The sequence below is a fragment of the Furipterus horrens genome, unplaced genomic scaffold, assembly GCF_987537825.1.
Source record: "Furipterus horrens unplaced genomic scaffold, mFurHor1.1.pri manual_scaffold_5, whole genome shotgun sequence".
NCBI lineage: Eukaryota > Metazoa > Chordata > Mammalia > Chiroptera > Furipteridae > Furipterus > Furipterus horrens.
Window position 1 is genome coordinate 174971753 of NW_028327175.1, and position 24327 is coordinate 174996079.

Genomic DNA, 24327 nt, shown 5'->3' on the forward strand with positions numbered 1-24327 from the left:
GCTACATCCTGCCCTCGGTGCTCTGGCCACTGCCCTCCTCTCCCACTGACCTTCCTGCCTCTCACCCTTGCCTCAGACACACAGAAATCTGTCCCTGCTTGCCCAGGCCTATGGGTTTTTGCATGTGCCATTCTCTCATAAAAACAGGTCAATATTCCCAATTTATTTGGATTTTGTGATAATTAAGAGAGAGAACATTTGTGAAATGTCTAACATGAGCTGGCACCAAGTAAGTACTTAAAGGATATTTGTGGAATTAATAAATATTGGATGAATAGTTTAAAACCTGTTCTTAGAAAAGAAAAAGACCAAGGTAAAGAGATGTCAAGGTCTTTACAAAAAGAATGCCTCTTGGAATATGAGTGACAGAAGACAGAAGCCATACTGGGAAAAGGAAATAGGAGCTCTGGACCGGTATGTTCCATATGGAATTATCATCTCCAGTCAGAATCTGGGTATATGTTTCCATAATATATGGGATCCTGGCAAGGCTTTGATTTCCAAAGTCAACTACCTATGAAAGAGGTGGGTCTCCAAAAGGGAAATAGGGAAGGTGAGGCCATATCTTTGGGAGGCAGAAGAGAGAATTCAGCCAAGAGCTCTTGACTGGGGCTTGCCGCTCTTAAGAAATCCAGGTAGACCCCCTGGATAATTAAAGATCAATCGCAAGAGGCCAACTGGGAGTCAGAGATGGAAAAACAGGTTTGATTTTTTTTGAAGAGTTGGTACCAGAATCCCCATTTCATCGGTAACCATATTTTACTTAGGAATATACCTTGGGTCAACAGGAGCAAAGGTTACCAATAAGATTCTTAAATTGAGGGGATCCAAGATGGCGGAGGAGTAAGTGGAAGCTACACTAACCTCCTCCCAGGACCAGTCTGGATTTACAACTTAATTTTGGAGAAATCATCTGGAATAACCAACGGAACACTAGCTGGAAAGAAGTCTTATAACCACGGAGAGACAGAAAAGGCCGCTACATCACAACGTGACCGGTAGGGAGTGCGGAGACGCGGAAGGGCTGGCTGGGCTCACACGGGTGACTGCTGAAGGGACTGAGAAACAGCTCAGCAGCCGGGGATTCCCCCTGAGAAGGGCAGGGTCTAAACCCCCAGCTGGGCTTCCCAGCCTACAGCGACAGAGTGGAAAGTAAAATAGTATCAGCTGTGAAAAGCGAAAAGCCACAGGCTTTCTTGCTAGCCGGAGAGAAACAGCAGGAGAAAAAGAGCTCTTAAGTGGATCACATACGAAAATATTTTGGCCACCACTTACCCTGGGCTCAAGCAGAGGGAAGGCAGAGAGGGCTGGAGACACTTGGGGAGAATTTGGCACGGTGGCTTTGAGGGGAGAACTGGAGGAGCAGCTGACTGGGTCCCAGTGCTGACTCATCCCCAGTACTGTGGGTAGACCATTCCCCTCCAAGTGGCGTCAGCCTGAGGGGAAGCAAAAGCCCTGCCTACAGGAATTAAGCTGCCACACCCACAGTCCTTAAGCCTGACAGCTAATCACAGATTGAATAGATTAACAATCAAAGAAGACAGACAACAGCAGTAGATCCCTGGAAGTCTCCAACAGGCTGCCTAGGGCCAGACTGGTACATGATCTGACGCCACCAGAGGCAGATCCAGGAAGTGCAGATCATTCCAAGAAGCACCAACAAACAATAGGAGTCAAAAAAATGGGGAGACAGAGAAACAACCTCCCATCAAAAGGAAAGGTAGAATCCCCAGAAAGAGTGCTAAATGAAATAGAGGGGAGCGAACTATCAGATATGGAATTCAAAACATGGATTATGGAGAAGCTGAATGAGCTCAGCGGAAACTTCAAAGAACTCCAGAAAAACTACAAGGAACTCACAGAAAATTACGTGAGCATGAAAAAGGACATAGAAGCTATCAATAAGAGCCAGGAGGAAATGAAAAATACGATCTCTGAATTGAAGAACACAGTAGAAGGAATTAAAAGCAGGCTAGAGGAAGCAGAAGATCGGATCAGCGAGCTGGAGGACAACCTACACAAAAACTCCCAGACAATGCAACAAAATGAAAAAAGACTGAACAAGACTGAAGAGGTTCTAAGACAGCTGCAGGACAACATGAAACGTAATAATATCCGTATCATAGGAATTCCAGAAGGAGAAGAAGAAGAGCAAGGGATAGAAAACCTCTTTGAAAAACTAATGACAGAAAACTTTCCTAACATGACGAGAGAAAGAGTCACGCAAGTCCAGGAAGCACAGAGGGTCCCAATGAAGATGAACCCCAACAGGCCCACCTCAAGACACATCATAATTAAAATGGCAACATTCAAAGACAAAGAGAGAATCCTAAAAGCAGCAAGAGAAAAACAACTAATAACATACAAGGGTACTCCAATAAGGCTATCATCAGATTTCTCAGCAGAAACACTACAAGCCAGAAGGGAATGGCAAAAAGTATTCCAAGCAATGAAAAACAAAGGCCTACAACCTAGAATACTATACCCAGCAAAGCTCTCATTCAAAATGGAGGGTGAAATAAGGAGCTTCCAAGACAAAAGAAGGCTAAAAGAATACATCTCCACCAAACCAGCAATGCAAGAGATGCTAAAAGGTCTGCTCTAAGAAGATAAAGAAACAGAGAGAGACAGAGAAGAACACGAGTACAAAGGGGAAAAATGACAATGAATAAGTACTTATCGGTAATAACCTTAAATGTAAATGGATTAAACGCTCCAATTAAAAGACATAGGGTAGCTGAATGGATTAGAAAGAATGACCCACATATATGCTGTCTACAAGAGACCCACCTTAGAACAAAAGATCTACACAGACTGAAAGTAAAGGGATGGAAAAATGTATTCCAAGCAAATGGACATGAAAAAAAAGCTGGGGTAGCAATACTTATATCAGACAAAACAGATTTCACAGCAAAGTCCATAAAAAGAGACAAAGAAGGGCATTTCATAATACTTAAGGGAAAAATCCATCAAGAAGATATAACCCTTATAAATATATATGCACCAAACTTAGGAGCACCCAAATATGTAAGGAAACTTTTGAAAGACTCCAAGAAAGATATAGACAACAACACACTCATAGTAGGGGACTTTAACACCCCATTGTCAACAATGGACAGATCTTCGAAGCAAAGAAACACCAAAGATATGGAGGCACTGAACAACACTCTAGATCAAATGGACTTAGTCGATATATATAGAAGTTTTCACCCCAAAGAAGCAAAATATACATACTTCTCAAGTGCACATGGAACATTTTCAAAGATAGACCACATGGTAGGACACAAAACAAGCCTTAACAAATTCAAGAAAATTGAAATTATATCAAGCATCTTCTCAGATCACAATGGCTTAAAATTGGAAATCAACCTCAAGGAAAAAATTCAAAAACATTCAAACTCATGGAGAATGAATAACATGCTATTAAATAATGAATGGGTTAACAATGACATCAAGGAAGAAATCAAAAAGTTTCTGGAAACTAATGATAATGAACACACAACAACCCAAAACCTATGGGATACAGCGAAAGCAGTCCTAAGAGGAAAGTTCATAGCAATACAGGCCTACCTAAAAAAGTTAGAGGAATATCTAATAAAAAATTTAACCCTACAGCTACAAGATCTAGAGGAAGAACAACAAGCAAAGCCCAGATCAAGTAGAAGGAAGGAAATCATCAAGATCAGAGCAGAATTAAATGACATAGAGTCTAAACTAACAATTCAAAAGATCAACAAAAGTAGGAGCTGGTTCTTTGAAAAAATAAACAAAATTGACAAGCCTTTAAGCAGGCTCATCAAGAAAAAAAGAGAGAGGACCCAAATAAATAAAATCAGAAATGAAAGAGGAGAAATCACAACTGATACCACAGAAATACAAAGGATTATAAGAAATTATTATGAACAACTGTATGGCAAGAAATTTGACAACCTAGAGGAAATGGACAGATTCCTGGAAACCTATAGTCTTCCCAAACTGAATCAAGAAGAAGCAGAAAGTCTGAATAGACCAATAACAGCTAGTGAAATTGAAGCAGTAATCAAAAAACTCCCAGCACACAAAAGCCCTGGACCGGATGGCTTCACAAGTGAATTCTACAAAACATTTAGGAAAGAACTAACTCCTATCCTTCTCAGACTATTCCAAAAGATACAAGAAGAGGGAAGACTGCCAAACTCATTCTATGAAGCCAGTATAACCCTAATTCCAAAACCAGGTCAAGACACAACAAAGAAAGAAAACTACAGGCCAATATCGCTGATGAACATAGATGCTAAAATCCTCAACAAAATATTGGCAAACCGGATCCAGCAACACATTAGAAAGATCATACACCACGATCAAGTAGGATTCATCCCAGGGATGCAAGGATGGTTTAACATTCGTAAATCAATAAACGTAATACACCACATAAACAAAATGAAAGACAAAAACCACATGATAATATCAATAGATGCAGAAAAAGCATTTGATAAAGTACAACACCCATTTATGATAAAAACTCTCAGCAAAATGGGAATAGAGGGAGCATACCTCAACATAATAAAGGCCATATATGAGAAACCTGAAGCCAACATCATACTCAATGGCCAAAAACTGAGAGCATTCCCCCTGAGATCAGGAACAAGACAAGGATGTCCGCTCTCCCCACTCCTATTCAACATAGTCTTGGAAGTTCTAGCCACCGCAATCAGACAAGAAAGAGAAATAAAAGGCATCCAAATTGGAAAAGAGGAAGTAAAACTGTCATTATTTGCAGATGACATGATAGTGTACATAGAAAACCCTATAGACTCCACAAAAAAACTACTCGACCTAATAAGTGAATTCGGCAAAATAGCAGGATACAAAGTCAATATTAAGAAGTCAAAGGCATTTTTATACACCAACAATAAAAACTCAGAGATAGAAACTGAAAGAAAAATTCAATTTACCATAGCAACAAGAAAAATAAAATACCTAGGAATAAACTTAACCAAGGAGGTAAAAGACCTGTACTCAGAAAACTACATAACATTGAAGAAAGAAATTAAAGAAGATACAAATAAATGGAAGCATATACCATGCTCATGGATGGGAAGAATCAACATCATTAAAATGTCCATACTACCCAAAGCAATTTATAGATTCAATGCAATCCCTATTAAAATACCAGCAACATATTTCACAGACCTAGAACAAATACTTCAAAAATTTATATGGAACCAAAAAAGAGCCAGAATAGCCACAGCAATTTTGAGGAAGAAGAACACCGTAGGAGGAATCACAATACCTGATATCAAACTATACTACAAGGCCACGGTAATCAAAACAGTCTGGTACTGGCATAAAAACAGACTTATAGATCAATGGAACAGAATAGAGAGCCCAGAAATAAACCCAGGTTCATATGGTCAACTAATATTTGACAAAGGGGGAAAGATCATCAAATGGAGTGAAAAGAGCCTCTTCAACAAATGGTGTTGGGAGAACTGGACAGGGACATGCAAAAAAATGAAACTAGACCACCAACTTACACCATACACCAGAATAAACTCAAAATGGATCAAAGACTTAAATGTAAGCCGTGATACCATAAAAGTCCTAGAGGAAAAAATAGGCAGGAAAATTTCAGATATCCCACGTAGCAACATTTTCACTGATATATCTCCTAAGGCAAGGGAAATAAAGGAAAGAATAAACAAATGGGACTACATCAAACTAAAAAGTTTCTGCTCAGCTAAAGAAAACATCAGCAAGATGAAAAGGAAACCAACCATATGGGAAAATATATTCGCCAATGACATCTCAGACAAGGGATTGATCTCCAAAATATATAAAGAACTCATACGACTCAACACCAAGAAGACAGACAACCCAATTAAAAAATGGGCAAAGGACCTGAACAAACACTTCTCCAAAGAAGACATACAGAGGGCCCATAGACATATGAAAATATGCTCAACATCACTAGCCATCAGAGAGATGCAAATAAAAACCACAATGAGATACCACCTCACACCAGTCAGAATGGCCATCATCAACAAATCAACAAACAACTTGTGCTGGAGAGGATGCGGAGAAACGGGAACCCTGGTGCATTGCTGGTGGGAATGCAGACTGGTGCAGCCACTATGGAAAACAGTTTGGAATTTCCTCAAAAAACTAAAAATGGAACTGCCTTTTGAACCAGCAATTCCATTACTGGGATTATATCCGAAAAATCCTGAAACACCAATTCAAAAGAACCTATGCACTCCAATGTTCATAGCAGCACTATTTACAATAGCCAAGTGCTGGAAAGAACCTAAATGCCCATCTGTAGATGAGTGGATCAAAAAACTGTGGTACATTTACACAATGGAGTTCTATGTAGCAGAAAGAAAGAAGGAACTTCTACCATTTGCAACAACATGGATGGAACTAGAGAGAATTATGCTTAGCGAAATAAGCCAGGCAACGAAAGAAAAATACGTTATGCTGTCACCTATTACAGGAAACTAATGAACAACACAAACAAATGAGCAAAATTGAACCAGAGGGCATAAGCCTATGACCGCATTACCTGAGTGATTGTCTGTACGCATAAGCCTCACTTAATCCTCTCTGCAGCGCTGCCTCCGGAGACTCAACAGTTTGGCTGAACTAAATGGCTGAGTTGGTGAAGAATGGGGTGGTCTGTGGGCTTCACTTTAAAACTGAATTCTCTTTTCTATCCTAATGGCTTGGACAGAAAGGGCCCAGAGGTCTGAGAGGGGGGAAACATAAACTATTTCCCTCAGCCCAAACTAAATAAAATGGGCAAAAGGGTTTTGGACAGGAGAGATGTGCCTAGCACACCTTCCTCCAAAGAAGCCCTTTTTTTTTTTTTTTTTTTTTTTTTTTTTTTCTCCTAATGTGGAACATTGAAAAATTAATCCCTGCCTTTTGCCACCTAGTAGTTATGGATTGAATGATGCTTTTTAACCCTTTTTGCCAAATCTGTTGCCCCCAGAACACAACAAGGATGCCAGCCTGCTAAACCAAGCACGCCGTTGTCCGGAGACAGCCAACTGACCTGGAGTCTGCACAATCCTTCCCCATGTGGGAAGGCCACCCTCCCCTCCACACCCCCACTGTTATTAGGGATTTCTGGACCCAAGGGTAGGTAGGACGACGACCATGTCCAGCTTGAAGCAGCTAGAGGAGCTTGAGACCTTCGCCCATTGTCCTTTACAAGATTACAAAGGGTCTTAATATCTGAGAGGGAGGGATAGTTATTTTTTACGAACCATGGGTATGGACTTGGGGGGGGATGCTGGGGGAGGGAGATACTGGGTGGAGGGGAGTAAAGGGGAAAAAATTGGAACTACTGTAACAACATAATCAATAAAATATACTTAAAAAAAAAAAAAAAAAAAGATTCTTAAATTGATCTTCAAGAGAAAATAAGAAAAATTTACTTTGGTGTCAAGACCCAGAGGAGAAAAGAGAGGGTGAGTAAGGAAGCCAGCAAGATGGAGAGAGGGGACTTAGCACATCATAGGCTGTTTGTGTAGCTACAGTGCAAAGGCCACCAGCAATTCCCCACCCCCATATATGACACCATCTCTGAGACTTGGATTTGCTGTCCTGTTGGAACCAGAAATGGCACTGATTTCCCATCTGGGTCAATTGGGTGGGGGAAAAGGCAGCCCCAACAGGGGCTCAGATGATCTGACTCCTCAGAAGCAGGATTAGAGCCAGGAGTAATAAAAATATAAGCCTCCCATGAAATATGCCGAGCAATTCAGGAGAGTTGTATGCTTCCAGTCCTGTCTGGACCTCAGCAGGCTGAAACCTGTGCCCACCCCCATCAGACTGGAAGGGAAAGGTCTTGGAGGACAATCGCCCTGCCTGTAGCTGGCTGGCTGTCTTCCTGGTGTTCTGTGGCCTGAGAATTTATGCAATTGAGACTAAGGTGCTCCAGCCTTGGCTCATTATAGTACTCCAGGGGCCCAGGTAACTGTTGTGCATATACATTGTCAAGGCAAGAACCGTCCTTGAAGGCAAAAGAAGATGAATGGCAGGCCACAGACAGGAACACATGGGCCAACTGCATCTTGGCCCACACCATTATCTGCCCCACACCAAAGCTGAACTCATTAAGAAAGGCTGCACTTACTCTAGGCTTCTAAAGAACCCAATTTTCTCTTCCCTCTGTCATTAATCAAGCCAAGTAGACTGTTCAGGGAGACCTCACAGAGGCAAACAGCAGGAACTGACCTCTGACTAGATCCTCAGACAGGCTCTGGTCATCCAGCAAAGTCAGACAAGCAGCCGACAGAGGGTCCAGCTGGGAAGACAAGCTGACGCCCAGATGTCACAGCTTGAGAAATCCATCCCCAGGCCAGGCATCTCTGCCAAACGGCTGCCAGCCCACCTGTCCAGAGAGAGGGCAACATGGCCAGGCCTGAGGAGGGAGCAGATGGTGGAAGAGGGCAAAAGGGATGGGAAGCTCTGCTCACAGCTGAATCTGAGGGGAGGGTGTGAAGACTGCAGAGGGGCATTTGTCTGTACCAGAGAATTTCTAGTTCCAAATGCACACGTGGCCACCTGCAACCAGAATGGCAACCAGTTGCACCAAAGGAGACCATCTGTGCAATAGTCTCTGATAAAGGCATCGATGATCATGCTTCCTCACTCTGGTTACTAAATGTTCCATCTAGGTCTTTAGGATGAAGTAAACAGTGAAAGTGACATGAAATCCAAGGTAGCTCTGGTGCCGGAGGCTCAGTGTTGCTCCAAAGGAAAGGATTCTACTTGCAGGTTGACAAACTCTTGTAGCCCAGGAAAGATACAAAAAGCCTTAAAGAAATAAAGGCATGCACAGGAAGTGAAGTTTTAAAATGCTTTAATAGGTTGAGCAGGGAGGGGTGATTCTATCTATGAAGCCACTCAACAATTTTTAGATGCACAAAGAAGAGAAATTCCAACCTGAGGGAGCATTTTATCATAAACCACATCACACCCCACAACTTAATTCAAGAATCAGGCTCCACAGTGACCAGACAACAAAGCTTATATCATTTGCCTGTCCTCCTCTGGAAATGCATTTGAATATAAATGGGGTGGCGATATGACAATATGTCTGTTACTTCAATTACAGCCTGGAAGTTGGCAGGTAGTGCAGTTCTGAAGACCAAGTTTGTTACAGATTCTTCTCTGAGCATGGCTGCTCGTGAAATCTCAGCAAAGTCTCAGGGTTCTTAGGGACTGGTTATCACTTTTATTACTGGCTGAGTCAGACAAGCCCTAAACTAGCTTGTCAAGGAAACAAGAATGAAAACACCCAAATAAGACAGTGCTTGATAGGGAAAAACTATACAATAGCACTGCACACTGGCAAATGCCATGCTTTTAAAGCCACTACAAGCCACTGATTTAGGTATTTTTCTTCCAAGGGACTTCCTCTCTACTAAATAGGAACCAAATTGATTTGCAATAAAAGTGCTTGGTTGGCTTTACAGCACAGAAAGCCTTGACCACGGGCCTAATAGAAGAAGATGGAGTTCCTGAGGCCATCTCCAAGGAGAAGCCGAGAGATGGATGATCTTATAAAATGTCCCTGTTCTTGATGGTCCTCATGAAAAACTCTAACCCAGAATTATCATCCTAAAAGCAGCTGTCTGGGGGAGAAACTGCAGATGGACTTGAGAGCTCCATTTCAAAAGGATTTTCATTAATTCCATCAAGACAAAGTTAATAATCCATAACATAAATGGTTTTGTTTCTTCAGTTGGTTGTTCTAAACATGTTAGAATCTCTTTGCTAAATCACACAGCCAGAGGCTAGTAGAAATTAGTTTGCCTTCTACACTGTCATTAAGAAAGAAAGAAGAGGTAATAGCTACTAAGGAAACAGAGAGAATGCCTTGTAAATGGGATGAATCTACAAGCTGCCCAAATGGTTGCTGGGCAGGATGAGTAAATGAATCCACATTTCCCTTTCATCATAGCCCCACACAAGGAAGCAGATGCAATAAACAAAGATATTATTTTTAAAAAGGATTTTATTTATAGATCTATAAATAGGCTTCTAGAGACCGTTTAACTTGTGTTAAGAACTGTGTTCTTAACAGATCCACCCCATCTGTCCTTATTGAAGGTTTCTGGTGAGCAGGGTCTTGTATGAAGAACTCAATGGGTCTCAAAAACATGTCCTCTCCTCTCCCACAAAAGGCAGCTCTAAGTACCTGCATGAGTGATGTGGACAGCAAGTGGTGCACGATGTCTGTGATATGGGGCTTTTTGGACAGATGAGAAATGCTATCCCACCTGCTGTGATGCTTTCAAAGACCATGCTCATGAAGATAGGAGCATGACATCATACCAAAAAAATATGGTTATGTTCAGCCTTTCCATGGAAATCCTGTGACACACCTGGCCACCTCCTCCATAATAGTACCATTAATAGGTCAGTCTCTCTCTAAATGCTTTCTATATGTTCTGTCATTTAGTTTTCATTATGACTCTAAGAGGCAGGTAATATTCTAATCCCCAGTAAACAGAAGAGGAAACTGAGACACAGAATGGCAAATAAATAATGATTAAATAATGAGTACTAGAGTTACTGGAACTTGAACCCAAGCAATCTCGCTCCTGTTTTGCTGCTGCAGCTGTAATTGCTGCTGCTGCTGTTGTTATAATTACTACTATATTGCTGCAGCTGCTGCTATAATTACTACTACTGCTGCTGTTACTGCTACTGCTACTGCTGCTGCTGCTCCTGCTCCTGCTACTACTGCTGCTTCTGCTGCTACTGCTGCTGCTGCTATGACTACTGCTACTAATGTTGCTACTACCACTGCTAATCTACTACTAGTACTTATGCCACTACTGCTACTACTACTATTGGTGGTTCTGCTACTACTGATGCTACCACTTCAAGATCTCTGTGATGTTGCTCTTAAATCCTTCTCTCTACATAGTGCCTGGGTCTCAGCAGGAACAGAGAGAGGTAGTGTGCATTGACCATACTTGATGAATGACTAGCCACACACCTTTGAGCTATGCCTTTATTGATACTCTTATCAAGTGTGGATCATTTAGGTATGGCCTCAACTGGATTCCTCATCAGTCTCATCAGTCTCCCTTTCTCTCTTATGCTCCAGATTAGAGTCTTTACATCCACTGTGTCTCCTGTGCAACCAACTAGTCCACCTGCACTTCTTACTCCATACAAAATGAGTAATCATAAGCCTCAAGGAGAACTGCTTTCCCTCTCCTCTACCCCAAATTGTGTAGTGCTTGTTTATGCAATGGGAAGTGGCCCCTCCTTTGCTCCTCAAATAGAAGAAGTGCAGTATGACATAGCAAGACCTGGACAAATGGCTGGGATACAGGGCAGGTGGGGACAAGGCTAGCATGTGTTTGGAGAAGGATGAAGCCCTTCAAGGAGAAAGACCCTGGTTCCAGAGAGTGAGAAAGTTTCCTCTCCCTCTCGCCCTGGTGGGAATGTGAGTATGGGCTCATACTGCCTGAACCACATCATCCACTGCTCTTCCTCCCTCATGGAGGGTAGGGGTGATAAGTACAGAGGTACACTGAGAGGGGTATAGTTAGCCCTCACCCCTTCTTTCAAACTCCAGAACAGAGGAAAGCAGAGCAGACAAGCAGCATCCAAAAATATAAAATCTAGCATTAAGCACCTGCCTCTCTTCCTGGCCCATATACCCAGAGCCCTCAAGTCCATGGATCCTGCAGAGGCCTTTGCTCCTCTCTTGTCCAAACTCTTCTCCACCTTAGAAAAATGCAAACATTCTGAGGGCTCCCTGGAGCAGTGAACATGGAGACTGAGAATCACTCCAGCAAAAAATTAGTGTCTGCTGTGCTTCCTTAAGAACCTATTTCCAGTGTTTACCATCTGTTGGGGCATGTTTCTTCCCACCTCTCACCCCCTGCAATTTATAAGATTATAGAATAGATTCAATGCTTTCGAAAATTACACGTGTACCTAGCCTACTCCAGAGATTCTAATAACTCACCTCCCCAAAATGTGTATCTCCTGATAGATGACACCAAAATGTCTTGGGGTGGGATTGAAACTCGGGTGGCAGATACTGCCTGTCTCTGTCCTGAAACTCTGTTTTCTACTCCTCATGCCTGGCTGGGCAAAAGGATGTAACTAGTTTTAAATGCTGGATGGCAAGCATGTCACATGCACGAACTTCTGGGCAATTTTCACAAACTCAATTGGAAGAAATTTCCTTGTTACCTGGTTCCTGCCAAGTATCAAATGAAAGTTCTCTTGTGCATGATATTCTTAATGGAGAAGCAGATTCTAGGCTGCCAGTGGTCATTTTCCACAGTGCTTCATTGTTACCCTCAAATGTCCAAGAGAAAATCACCTTTCAGGACAGGTACACAGCTCCACATACTGCTCCCAGGCTGCACTTCTGCTGAGGGACAGGTGGAAGGACTGACTATAAACACTGTTCCTCTTCAACTTGGAAGGAATGGAACAGGTGGGCAGGTGATGATCCTGCCCTCTTGTCCCTCCCTGCTCAGCTGGGATGCAGCAGCAACTTAGTTGACCTCAGTATTCAGCAGATGAGTTGGTCATCCAAGTTCCTAGTTTTTTCACAAGAGCCAAGTCCATATTATTGACTCCCTACAGAGAAGAACCTAAAGCAGATTCAAAATGATGACTTCCCACAGGGAAGCTTCATCCCTATTCCTGCCAGATGACCCATCTCAAACAAAACAGTCATCACAGAAGCCTAAGAGATAGGAAGCTCCTTACTCCCTCATCACATAACTTCTAACTACAAGAGGCACTCAATGAGCTAAGAGGACCTGTCTACTGACAACAGCTATGATTGTCTGCTAATGCTGCTCAGAGGCACTACCCTGTTGATTGGTTGCAATGTCATCAAATAACAGAGTTCTAGTAATTAAAGTATGTGGGCACACCAAAGGCATGAGTGAGACTCCCCCCAGGAGGGAGCTCAGGAGGTGAGCACTGACCTGCAGCATCTGGAGGTAGCCTTCCTGGGGGTCACAGAGCAGGGAGGAGATGCGGTGGTTGTTCCTCATGCATTTCTGGTTGTCCTTGGCAGACGGGAAGATCTGTCGGACCACGGTCATCCTGCCGAGGGCACTGTGGACCAGATCCAGAATCTCCGGATCACTGATTTCCTGGAAAGATAATCAGACCCATGCTTACCATTGACTCAGGAACTTTCTCTGTGTAATGCCTATCAAGAAGCTGACAGCCTGAACAGCTGGTGGCAAAGGGATTAATGGATTGGGCCTAGGTCACATAGTTCATTAGTTGCTTGCTTACAAATAATACTTGCTAACCCTAAAATACAAACAGTATTATTCAACGCTTTCCCTGAAGCCAGAAAAAGATTTATGTGGCTAAACCACCAATGCATTGGCTTCCACAGAATCAAACTCTTAAGAGCCAGTGATGTCAAAAGTCATGGTAGGCATTAGCTGGAAGTCAAAGCTAAATTTTCTTTTGGGAGTCATCAATCTCATTTAGGCAAGAAAAACTGGTTTCCTCTGACATGACTGACCAAAATGCAATGAGCACCCTCCACTTCTTTAATAATTAGATTCTTTTTAAAAGATTTGCTACAAATTATGAAGATGTATTCACCCATTCATTCGTGGCATGAAATCTACTCAACATCTCCTCTGTGGTTTGTTCTGTGCTAAGCACTGGGGATATAGCTGTGAATGAGTCAGGTCTAATCCATTCAGTGCAGCTCAAGGTCGTCACAGGATGAAATACACTGATGATGCAAGAAGAAAATACAGAGACAAAGGAAATCCATTGTGCTTTCCATGTTAGAGTGTATGCTAAACTCTTTACATACATTATCTCATTTGGTGCTCACAACAGCCGTATGAATTCTACAAGGTAGATCTTATTATTATCCCATTTAAAACGAGCACTCTCAAGCATAGAAATAGCAAAGGAAGCCACCACTGGGAGCCTTTTCCAGAATGAGGCTTCTTTGAGGAATTAGCACTGGAGCTGAACCTGAAGGATGAACTTGTTAAGCAAAGTGCTTATATGTAGTGGGGAGGGGGAGGTGGCAATGCGGAGCTGAGTTGGTGCTGCTGAAGATGGAGGAGCTGCAGCTGCATCCTGTGAGGCAGTAGGACTTGTGGAAACATCACAGGCTTCCAGGGCCTGGAAAGGGGCAGGGCTACTGGCAGAAAGGAAGGGTGAGCAAAGACAGCCCTGGGGCTGTGTCCTGAGTCAGATGCAGGGTCAATAAAGCCTGCTAAAATGCCCACCCAAGGACAATGAGGAGCCCTTGAAAGGTTTTAGGCACAAACAAGCCACAATTAGATTTATGTATTTGTAAACCTCTGGCTGCTGTACGGAGGAGGATTCCAGAGGCAAAAAAAAAAGTGCTCCATGGCTGAGAACATCATGGGGACTACAGAAATGGAAACTGGCAAGACCAGAGTTTTAGCAGTGGGAAAGTCAGGTTGCTCTGTTTCACTGTCCCTAAAAAGTGACCAAATTGGTGGTTGGCTACAAGTCAAGATTTTAACTGGGAATAATGATGTTTTTAAATACTTCTTTAATCTTCCTCCTTGCAGATGATACATTCTAGCTTTGAGACAATGAGATATTATAATTACAGTTTATGGGGTTATTAGATATTAGTGATTATCTGTTTTAAAGTCACTTGAAGAATAAGATGTTTAATGGTAAACAATGTATTTCAGGAACTGCCTCAGGAATCTGATATGAGTGCAAAGACTGGTCAGTTGAAACCATGTGCTAGATCTGGGAGAAAATAAGAAATTACGAGTTGCATCCATTTAGAATAATCAATAGTTCCCAAGTATGCTGAATTGCAGTAATATTAAAATAAGGGGTGGGCTGGGTGGGGGAGGAGCAATGGGGGAAAAATGGGACAACTGTAATTGAAAAATCAAAAAATAAAATTAAAAAAAATTAAAGTGCTATTATATGTTAAATCTACATTTAAACTACTGATCTATGTATTTCTGGCAAAAGTCTGTTGAAGGGAAGATGATCTTGTTGGATGGGGACCAACTGACAATCAAAGGTAAGGAAATAGCAAAGTGGTCATATCTCAGCACCACGAGATGAGGAAGGCTCAGAAACCAGGTAGGTCAAGAACCAGCACAGCTAATGGAGCTGAGCCTGGGTGCTCTGCTCTGCTCTGTTCTGAGCTGCCCTGCTCACAGAGGCCCTGCTCACTGCTTAGGCTAGTGAGGTGAGAAAAATCACATTCTGATCTAGTAGTAAGGATGACTATAAAAAAGAGCAACGAGTAAAGTAGCTAGCTTTACTTGAAGAAGGAATGTAGAAGATTTGGGGAGTGATTTTTTTTTTTTTAATGTAGAAAAAAAAGAACACATGAGATCATAAAGAACATAATTTGACTTATGCATAAGGGGTTAATCAGAGCTGAACACCTTGGAGAGAAAATGGGTATGTTTTCTCACTTACTCTTGAAGTTCTTTTACTAAATCTTTCCTGCATCCTCAGATTCCTAGAGGAAAAGTCAAAGGCACTGAGCACTCCCCACTGCACCACAAGCAGGACCCTGGAAATCTGTAGGGAGTCTCACTTACAGGCACACAGTACCTTTCTAGTTAAGTGTAACCATCACTTTCCCTGGCAACCTGCACCAGCACCTGGGATGAGAGAGTTAGGGGCATGACATAAACAAGGGGGCTCAGCCCCTACCCCCCACTACCTTGTCTCCAGACTGTTCCTTTATCATTCTGCCCGCCCAGGACTCCTCAGAGCTTGGCATAGCTCTCCCCTACTCAATAGCCGCCACATGCCTTCTTGGCAGTGAGGATCTGCTGGGTCTCTGGAGATCTTCCTGTCTCCCCATGGCCCAGTTCTCATCTACTCACTTGGTGTCAAAGCACACGCACTGTCCACCGATGCACAGCTACCTGCCTCCCAGTAATTCTGGACCTATCCTTAGTATCCAGTACAGAGATAGGTGCAATCAGAATCTAAGAAACCACAGAAGCAACTCCTCAGGTCCCTTTGGGGTAATGAAAAGGGTCACCTCTTTTCCCAGGGATGTGTCCTTATCTTTGGAGAATTCCAAACCCATGTCATTCGTCAGTTCCAGCAGCTCCACGCTAGGCCCTCTCCAATCCTATTGGTCTCACTGGATCTCTTTAGTATCATAGGAGTGCAGACAGGGGTCTGCTCACTCCTGCCAGGCAGTGCCTCTGTGCTGCATACCAGGTCTGCCTCTGGACCACCCTGAGGGGGCCCAGTCTCTGGGTTCCTAAAGGTGCAAGGACAATCCAAGCAGCCAAATTACACAACCCGCCTGGAAAACAAACTTGCCCTCTGTTCCAGTTAAACATTCCTTCCAGATAGTGCTGTTGATGAGAGGAAGAAGCAAGCCAAAGAGTATATCCTATGTGAACTCCACTGACCTCAATGAAGTCAGCAAAGCAGCAGTGGAGACAAGAGTAACATGTCATACCCAGACACTCACTGGCAAGCACAGGTGCAAAATAATCTTGCTTATTTTATTAAAGTTTATATTGTAAAATATATTTAACTTGTAAATATTACATACACTGAGATATGGGTAATAGAATGATTTCAGTGGGCCTTCCATCAAGCTAAGAAATAAAATATGGCCTGCATCTTGGTCAGATGCTTCCTCCCCAAATGCTCAACCTTTCTGCTCACCAGGAGCCTACCGTTCTCATGTTATGACTAGTATGTAACCGAAATAATGTATAACTTGTACGTTTGCTTTGCTTTGTGTAAGCTAAATAGTCTGCATACATGCCTCCTGCAATTGTTTTAACTCAGTGGCTCTGCTGTGTGTCAGGATCACCTGGAACTGAAAAAACTGTAGAGGTCCAGCTCTCTATCAGCTCTCCAGATAAGTACAATACTCACCAATGTTTAAAAACCACTGCTCTGACTTTCAATTTCTGCTATTTATTCATGGTGATGGGTCCCGCACTAGTGTATTCATTTTCTTTTTTTTAAGTATATTTTATTGATTATGTTGTTACAGTAGTCCCAATTTTTTTCCCTTTGCTCCCCTCTTACCAGTACGCTCCTCCCCTCCAGCAATCCCACCCCCTTTAGTTCATGTCCATGGGTCATGCATATAACTTCTTCGGCTTCACCCTTTCCTATATTATTCTTAACTTCCCTCTGTCTATTTTGTACCAACAGATTATGCTTCTTAATCCCAGCACCATTTCTCCCCCTTCCCCTTCCCAGCTGAAAACCCTCCAAATGATCCCCATACCTCTGATTCTGTTCCTATTCTGGTTTTCTTAGTTGGATTTTGTTTTTATTTTTTAGATTCAGTTGTTGATATTTGCTACTTTGTTGTCATTTTAATGTTCATAATTTTGATCTTCTTTTTCTTAAGTAAGTCCCTTTGACATTTCATATAATAGCTTGGTGATGATGAGCTCCTTTAGCTTTAACTTGTCTTGGAAGCACTTTATCTGCCCTTCCATACTAAATGATAGCTTTGCTGGATAAAGTAATCTTGGTTGTAAGTCCTTGCTTTTCATCACATTGAATACTTCTTGCCAGTCCCTTCTTGCCTGCAAAGTTTCTTTTGAGAAATCAGCTGATAGTCTAATAGGCACCCCTTTGTAGGTAACTCTCTTCTTTTCTCTTGCTGCTTTTAAGATTCTCTCTTTAACATTTGGCATTTTAATTATGATGTGTCTTGCTGTGGTCCTTTTTTGGGTCTAGCTTGTTTGTGATTCTCTGTGCTTTCTGGAGTTGTATGGCTATTTCCTTTGACAGATTTGGGGAGTTTTCCTTCATTATTTTCTCACGTAAGTTTTCAATTTCTTGCTCTTCCTCTTCTCCTTGTGGCATGCCTATGGTTTGGATGTTGGCACGTTTAAAGTTTTCCCAGAGGTTCCTAAGAATCTCCTCATTTTTTTCAATTCTTGTTTCCTCATTCGTACTAATTGACTGTATTTTTCTTCTTTATGTTCCAAATCATTGACTTGAACACTGGTTTCCTTCCCTTCGGCACTGCTTTTGTGTGGACTTTCCTTCGTTTCATTTAGCATAGACTTCACTTCTTCCTTTATGCGTTTGCTGTACTTAAGCATATCTGTCAAGCCTGTGAGCATCTTTATCACCAGTGTTTTGAACTCTGCATCTGTTAGGTTGGCTATCTCCTTGTTTGTTAGGTTGGCTATCTCCCTGTCACTTAGTTCTCCCACTGGAACCTTGATCCATTCCCACTTTGGGGCCATACTTCTCTGTCTCCTTATCTTGACAGGCTCCTGTTGTTGTATGCCTCTGTGCCTTAGGTGGAGTTGTTGCTCCTGTTATGTTGTATGGGGCAGAGTCTCAGGTATTCGTCAGTACAGGGCGACCCGTTTCACAACGTTGTGGTGCTGTGTGTGGGGAGGGGTTTGAGGGGACAATGCCACTTGCTCATCACTCACCCCTTTTCCAGGCACTTCCCCCACTTCCATATGGGACTGGTGCCTGGCCGTCGTTCCCAGAGTGGGTGGATCTGCAGATGTTCTAGGACAGTGGGGGCCCTTTAAACAAGCGGACTCTGCTGATAGACCAGCAGTTTCTTCCTCTGCCCTAACCCCCACTTGTTTGCACAGTCAAAAGCAATGAGGCCTTATTTTCCCTGGTGCTGGCACCATGAGCTGTGCAGTCTGATCTTGTGCGGGTGCTAGTGCTGGGAGTGCTCCCCAGGTGTCCCTCACTACTTTTTAAAACATGTGACTGTGCTTTCTGCTGGCTTGCCGCTGCCTCTGCTCCTGCCGCCGCCACACCGCATCTCTGCGCCGCAGCTCTGCCCCCCCTACCTGTCTGGATGAGTATTTCTTCTTTATATCTTTGCTTGTTGGACTTCCATGCAGTTTGATTTTCTGGAACTTCTGGTTGTCTCTAGTTTTGAGGTAGTTTTATTCCTTTTTAGTTGTGGAGGATGATGCAGTGTGTCTTTCTAGGCCTCTATCTTGGCCAGAAGTCCTGAACAGATAGTGTATTCATTTTCACAGCTGCACACAACTGCATCATGTGACTATGCCACCATTTATTTACTCTACTGTGGATTATCATTTGAATGTTTTTGTTTGGTTGCTACCATGAACAAAGCTTCAATGTACGTTTTTCTTGTGTATGTGTCTTGGTGCACTTGTAGAAGAATTTTTCTAGAGTACATACTTAGAACAGAATTCTTTGATATGAGAACATGGACATATTCAAATTTCCTAGGTAATACACAATTCCCAAAGTGTTTGTACCAATTTATGATCATGTATGGTAAAAAGAGTTCCTGTTGCTCTGTATCCTTGCCCACATGTGACAATGTACAACTTCCTAATATTTGTCAGTCTGGTGAGTATGAAATGACATAACTGGATTTCAATTTCCACTTCCATAATTCTTAAAAGGGTTAAGTAGCTTTCATACATTTTGAATCAGTTGTGCTTCCTTTCCTGTGTTTGTATTTTTATCCAATTCCTATAAGGTTGGGTCTGAGTCACCTGGGTGATTTGATATTTCACAAAAAAGCTGCACAAGACATAATACATTGTTATAACAAAGCTGCCAATCACCAATTGCCCATAACTTTGGCCATTTTCATCTTATTGCATCTCTCAGCCGACAAAGAACATTGAGGTAGTGCTCTTTATTAATTGTTTGACCTGGAGGAATAACACCTCTCCAATCAAAAATACAGTTAAGGTAGTCTTGGTCTTGCTGCAACTTTGCCACGCCTTCTTCGGGTGTGGAGAACCAGGTGACTTCCATTGGGGTAACTGGGCCTTCGTTTTTGGATCATAGCCATAGACCTATGATTCATCTACATTTATGACCTTCTTGAGGAAATCTGGTTCATTGGTAGTGGTTTGAATCAAGTCATTAGCAACTGCAACACAATGTTCCTTCTGCTCTGGTAGCAGAAGCCACAGAACAAATTTTGCCATGACACATTTCATGCCAAGATCCTGCATCAAAATCTCAGGCATAGTAGTTTTAGAATCCCCAGGTCAGCTTCTAGATCTCACATTATCAGTCATTGATCTTTGTTGATTGCAGCCCTTACATGTTTAACATTGCCAGGTGTTCTGCTTGTGGTAGGCCTTCCAGAAAGTGGATCACTTTCAAAAGATTGTTGATCATCTTTGAAGTGTTTGTGCCACACTTATTTGTGCTGCACTCATTGCATCATCCCAAATCCTTTGGAATCATCCAAATAGTTTCTGTGGAGGAATGTTCAAGCTTAATGCAAAATTTAATGCATATTTGTTGCTCTACTGGCTCAGTCATTTTGAATGCAATGGCCACACAGTACACATGCTTACTCAAGGGCATCTACTGCCCTCACTGACTAGTACAGAGAAGTCATCATTGTTCACACATGGGCATTCCAGTCAACTCTCCTTGGCTGCCAGGTTACATCAATGTGGCACAACCCATCCTGTTACATTAACAATGGCTGGGCTTTTTCCAGATAGACCTTGTACATACTTAATGAAGTGTTAAGTTAACCACTACCTTTTCTTTTCTTCTTCAATGTTTATCCCTAATCACCATCTTCCCCACTAATGTGATAACAATGTCATAATTTCATTGTTTTATATAGTTAATATTTCTCTATTGAACCAGTATGTATCAATATATTTGTTAGACATTATTTTCTAGGCATCAAACCTTATACATGTGATCATTTTCCTTCTCCTGAAGTAGTTCATTTATAATTTCCTTTAATGTGGGTTTGTTGATAATAAAGTTAATTTTTATTTGCTAGAATATATATTTATCTTTAATCTCATTCTTGAAAAATAAAATCCTAAAATGACTATTATTTTCTTTTAGCACACTGAAGATAATATGATGCCATCTTCTGGCTTCCCTTCTTGTCTAATGTATTAGTTTCCTACAACTGCCATTACATATTATCACAAAGAGGGATACACTCCTTCCAGAGGTTCTAGGGGAGAATCTGTTCCTTGCCTCTTACAGCTTCTAGTTATTGCTAGCATTTCTTGGGTTGTAGCCAAATCACTCTAATCTCTTCCTCTATGGTTTCATGACATTCTCTTCTATACATAGATCTTCCTTTGCCTCCCTCTTTCCATAAGGACATTTAGGATTACATTTAGCGCCCACCAGGATAATACAAGATAATATCCCCACCTCAATATCATTAACTTAATGACTTCTATAAAATGTATTCTGCTATATAGGTAACACAGAGTTACCAAGGATTAGGCCCTGGATATCTTTGGGAGCCATTACTCAACTACTACCTCAAGGTATCAGGGATCAGTCTAATTGCCACTTCTTTGAAGATGACCTAAGTTTTCTCTACGGATGCTCCTTAGATTGTTTGTCTTTGGTGTTGTGCAGTGCCATACTATGAGGTGCCCAGGTGTGAACTTTTAAATTTTTATTCTGCTCCTGACGCTTGGGCTTTCCACATCTGATATTTGATTTCTTTTAATAATTCTAGAGAATTCTAAACCATAATATCATTTAACATTATTTCTTCCCCCATTATCTCCTATTTCCTTCTAGAAATCCAGTTCACACTGTGTTAAATCTTATCAGTCTTCCATGTATTAACCTTCCTTTCACATTTTCCATCTCTTTGTTTCTTTGGGATGCATTCATATTTTTCAGTTTATTATTTCTCTCTATATATATGTGTCCACTTTGATGTTTATTTTTAACTTCAATCATTAGATTTTTAATTTCCTGGACCTATTTCTTTCTTAATAAAATGCCTTTTTTTCTTGCTCTTATTTTCAAGCATTTTTTTAATGTCTTAAACATATTTAAGCCTACTTATTTAATATTCCATGTCAGGTAATTCTAATAACTAAAGTTACTTCAAGTCCTTTTTTTTTTCTTCACTCTCACTCATGGTGGCTCTTTTATTTCCTTCCTCCTTCCTGCCTTCCTCCTTCATCTTTTTCATCCTTCCTTCCTTCATCTTTTCCTTACTTCCTTTCCTTTCATTCCCAACTCCTTCCTTCCTATCTTTCTTTCTCTCATGTATGCAATATTATTTTTCTTAGAATTTTCCTATAAATTCTTCGAAGTCTGACAGGAATTTGCATTACTTCAGAGAATATTTATGAGCATTATAAGAATGCTTACAGACCTAACAGCAGATATGAAACAAGATGGGGAAGGAATAAAGGCCAGTCCTGATGAAATGAATGCAAACACATATGAAACTAGTGGTGAGGGAAAGAAAACCAGGGATCAAATCAACAAATCAGAACACAGGGAAGGAACAAACAGTCAACCAGTGCAGAAAGAGGAAACGAAAAGTGAGGAAAATGAGGAGAGACTCAGAAACCTATGGGTCAGCTATAAGGGGGCCAACATCCGAATCACAGGATTGCCAGAAGGTGAAGAAGAACTAGATATTTCCTAAAGTTTTCATTTTCACTTTATTTGGCCTCTGTGCCCATTACTCTTGACTGCTCAGTGGTCTGTTTAAAAATATTTTTTAATATATCCAGCTTTTTTAGGTCTTTTCTTTTTGAGAGTATCACTCAGGCTAATTATTCTGCCATAAAAATACTACTACAAAATCTTGTATATAAAATTTTCATCCTTTAGCAATGACCTTCCTCATTTTCAGGGACATACACCTATCTACCAAACTCCATATGTCTTGGCTATGTGATTGACTAAACCTCAGTTATTATGCTAAAATATGTACTTGCTTCATTTAAATGCCTTTTTCTAAGTTTATTATCATTTTTAGAAGAAAGGAGGGCTATTTATGAGGGGCCAAAGAAAAGAATGTACAACCTTCTTCATTTGATCAAATTCCAATTATATTCTTGAATCATCTCACTATTGTGGGTGTAAAAAGATAAAAATTCTTCAGGTCCCACGTCATTTTGTTAATCATGCTGAATTTCTCTGTTAGCTTACTTTTCTATAATCTAATACGTCCCACCCATAAATCTCTCATCAATACTGCTCATTTACGAGATCATCTCTGAGAGATGATGGGGACTTGGATTAAGATGGTTTCAAATGGATTATCTTTATAAAGATAAAATGTAGGCTCTAGAGTATATACTGATTTGTGGAATTGGAATAGAATGATAGCAAAATACTGCTGGAACTAGCTCTTTTTTCAATGAACGGAATACTTACAGATTGATAACGAAAATATTATAACAACTAAAATAAGTAGAGAACAGGATGGAGTTTCCAATTAACATTGCATCCTTCTGGCCAGTCATCGGGGGGAAAGGCTCTTTTGTACCATGTAACACACTTAAAGAAAGATTTCTATGAAAACAATAAAATGTTAAGACATGAAGCATGCACCAAATAATAAAAATACCACCTCTAAATTTGTACTAAGAATACACACTGAAGCTTAGACAATCTTCATTTTTAGTCAGATAAATTATACTTCACTTACAAAGAGTTGACATTAAAGAAAAATTAGACAAATTCTAAAGGAAAGCCAATCCTCACATCCTCCCAGAAGGTATGTACTTAATTTACTAATTAAGAACAAAACTGTCCTCCTTAGCACAATAAGGAACAGAATAAGGTCTGATTGCCTCCATTTGGAGGAGACTCACCATTTCAAAAAATGTAAAGACTACAAGTATTTTCCTGTGGAGAAAGCCCATCAGCTGTATTAGATGTTCAAAGAAGCATTTGACTCAAAAAAGGTGATGAACAACTGATATGAAAGTTCTTAATGGTTTTTAAAGTCCTCTTCATTGCTAGCTATGTGAAAAAAATTTTTTAAATGATGACAACATCAAGAGGATTAATTTGGAGACAAGAGTTTCAGTGTCTGTCAGACTCAGCTACTTCTTCCTCATCTCCACTCAGGTCTCTGATGTAACAACAACAAAAACAGAATTAAAGAAGCAGTGGGATTTGTATGATAAACTACTAAGCAGCTATAAAAATGACTGAATAAATCCATAATATTACATTGCCTTACAAATATAGATAAAAGAGGTAAGGAAAACAGAAGAGCAAGAAAGGAAAGGAAGAGCAAGTTTCAGAATTACACATCAAATAAGGTACATTTATAGTACAGATATATGTAATAGCATAATACAAATTTAAATGTAAGGAACACACCAACATCAGGCAAGTTAGTGCCACTGGGGAAATAAGGAAGGTAACAAGCAAATTTGCTGCCTACCTGACAATCTTGCCCTTCCTCTTCTGTGCTGGAATAACCCTGGTATGAAAATGTGCCCTTCCCTTTACCATGGCAATCAAGATGGTGGGAGGTGACCCCAATATCCCAAACCAGAGGTACACTGCTTAGCCTGAGCCAACCAGGGTGGTACAACTACTTTAGGCAGTTTTAGGGGAGCATAC

General features: G+C 41.2%; 1 protein-coding gene across 1 annotated transcript in view; it reads right to left on the reverse strand.

Annotated features, from left to right (window-relative positions):
• GRID1 (glutamate ionotropic receptor delta type subunit 1) overlaps positions 1-24327 on the reverse strand; it is a 777332-nt gene that overhangs the window by 263494 nt on the left and 489511 nt on the right. The window contains exon 6 of the mRNA XM_090278321.1: positions 12966-13136. Coding sequence (XP_090134447.1) covers positions 12966-13136 — 171 coding nt within the window. The remainder of the gene's footprint in view (positions 1-12965; positions 13137-24327) is intronic.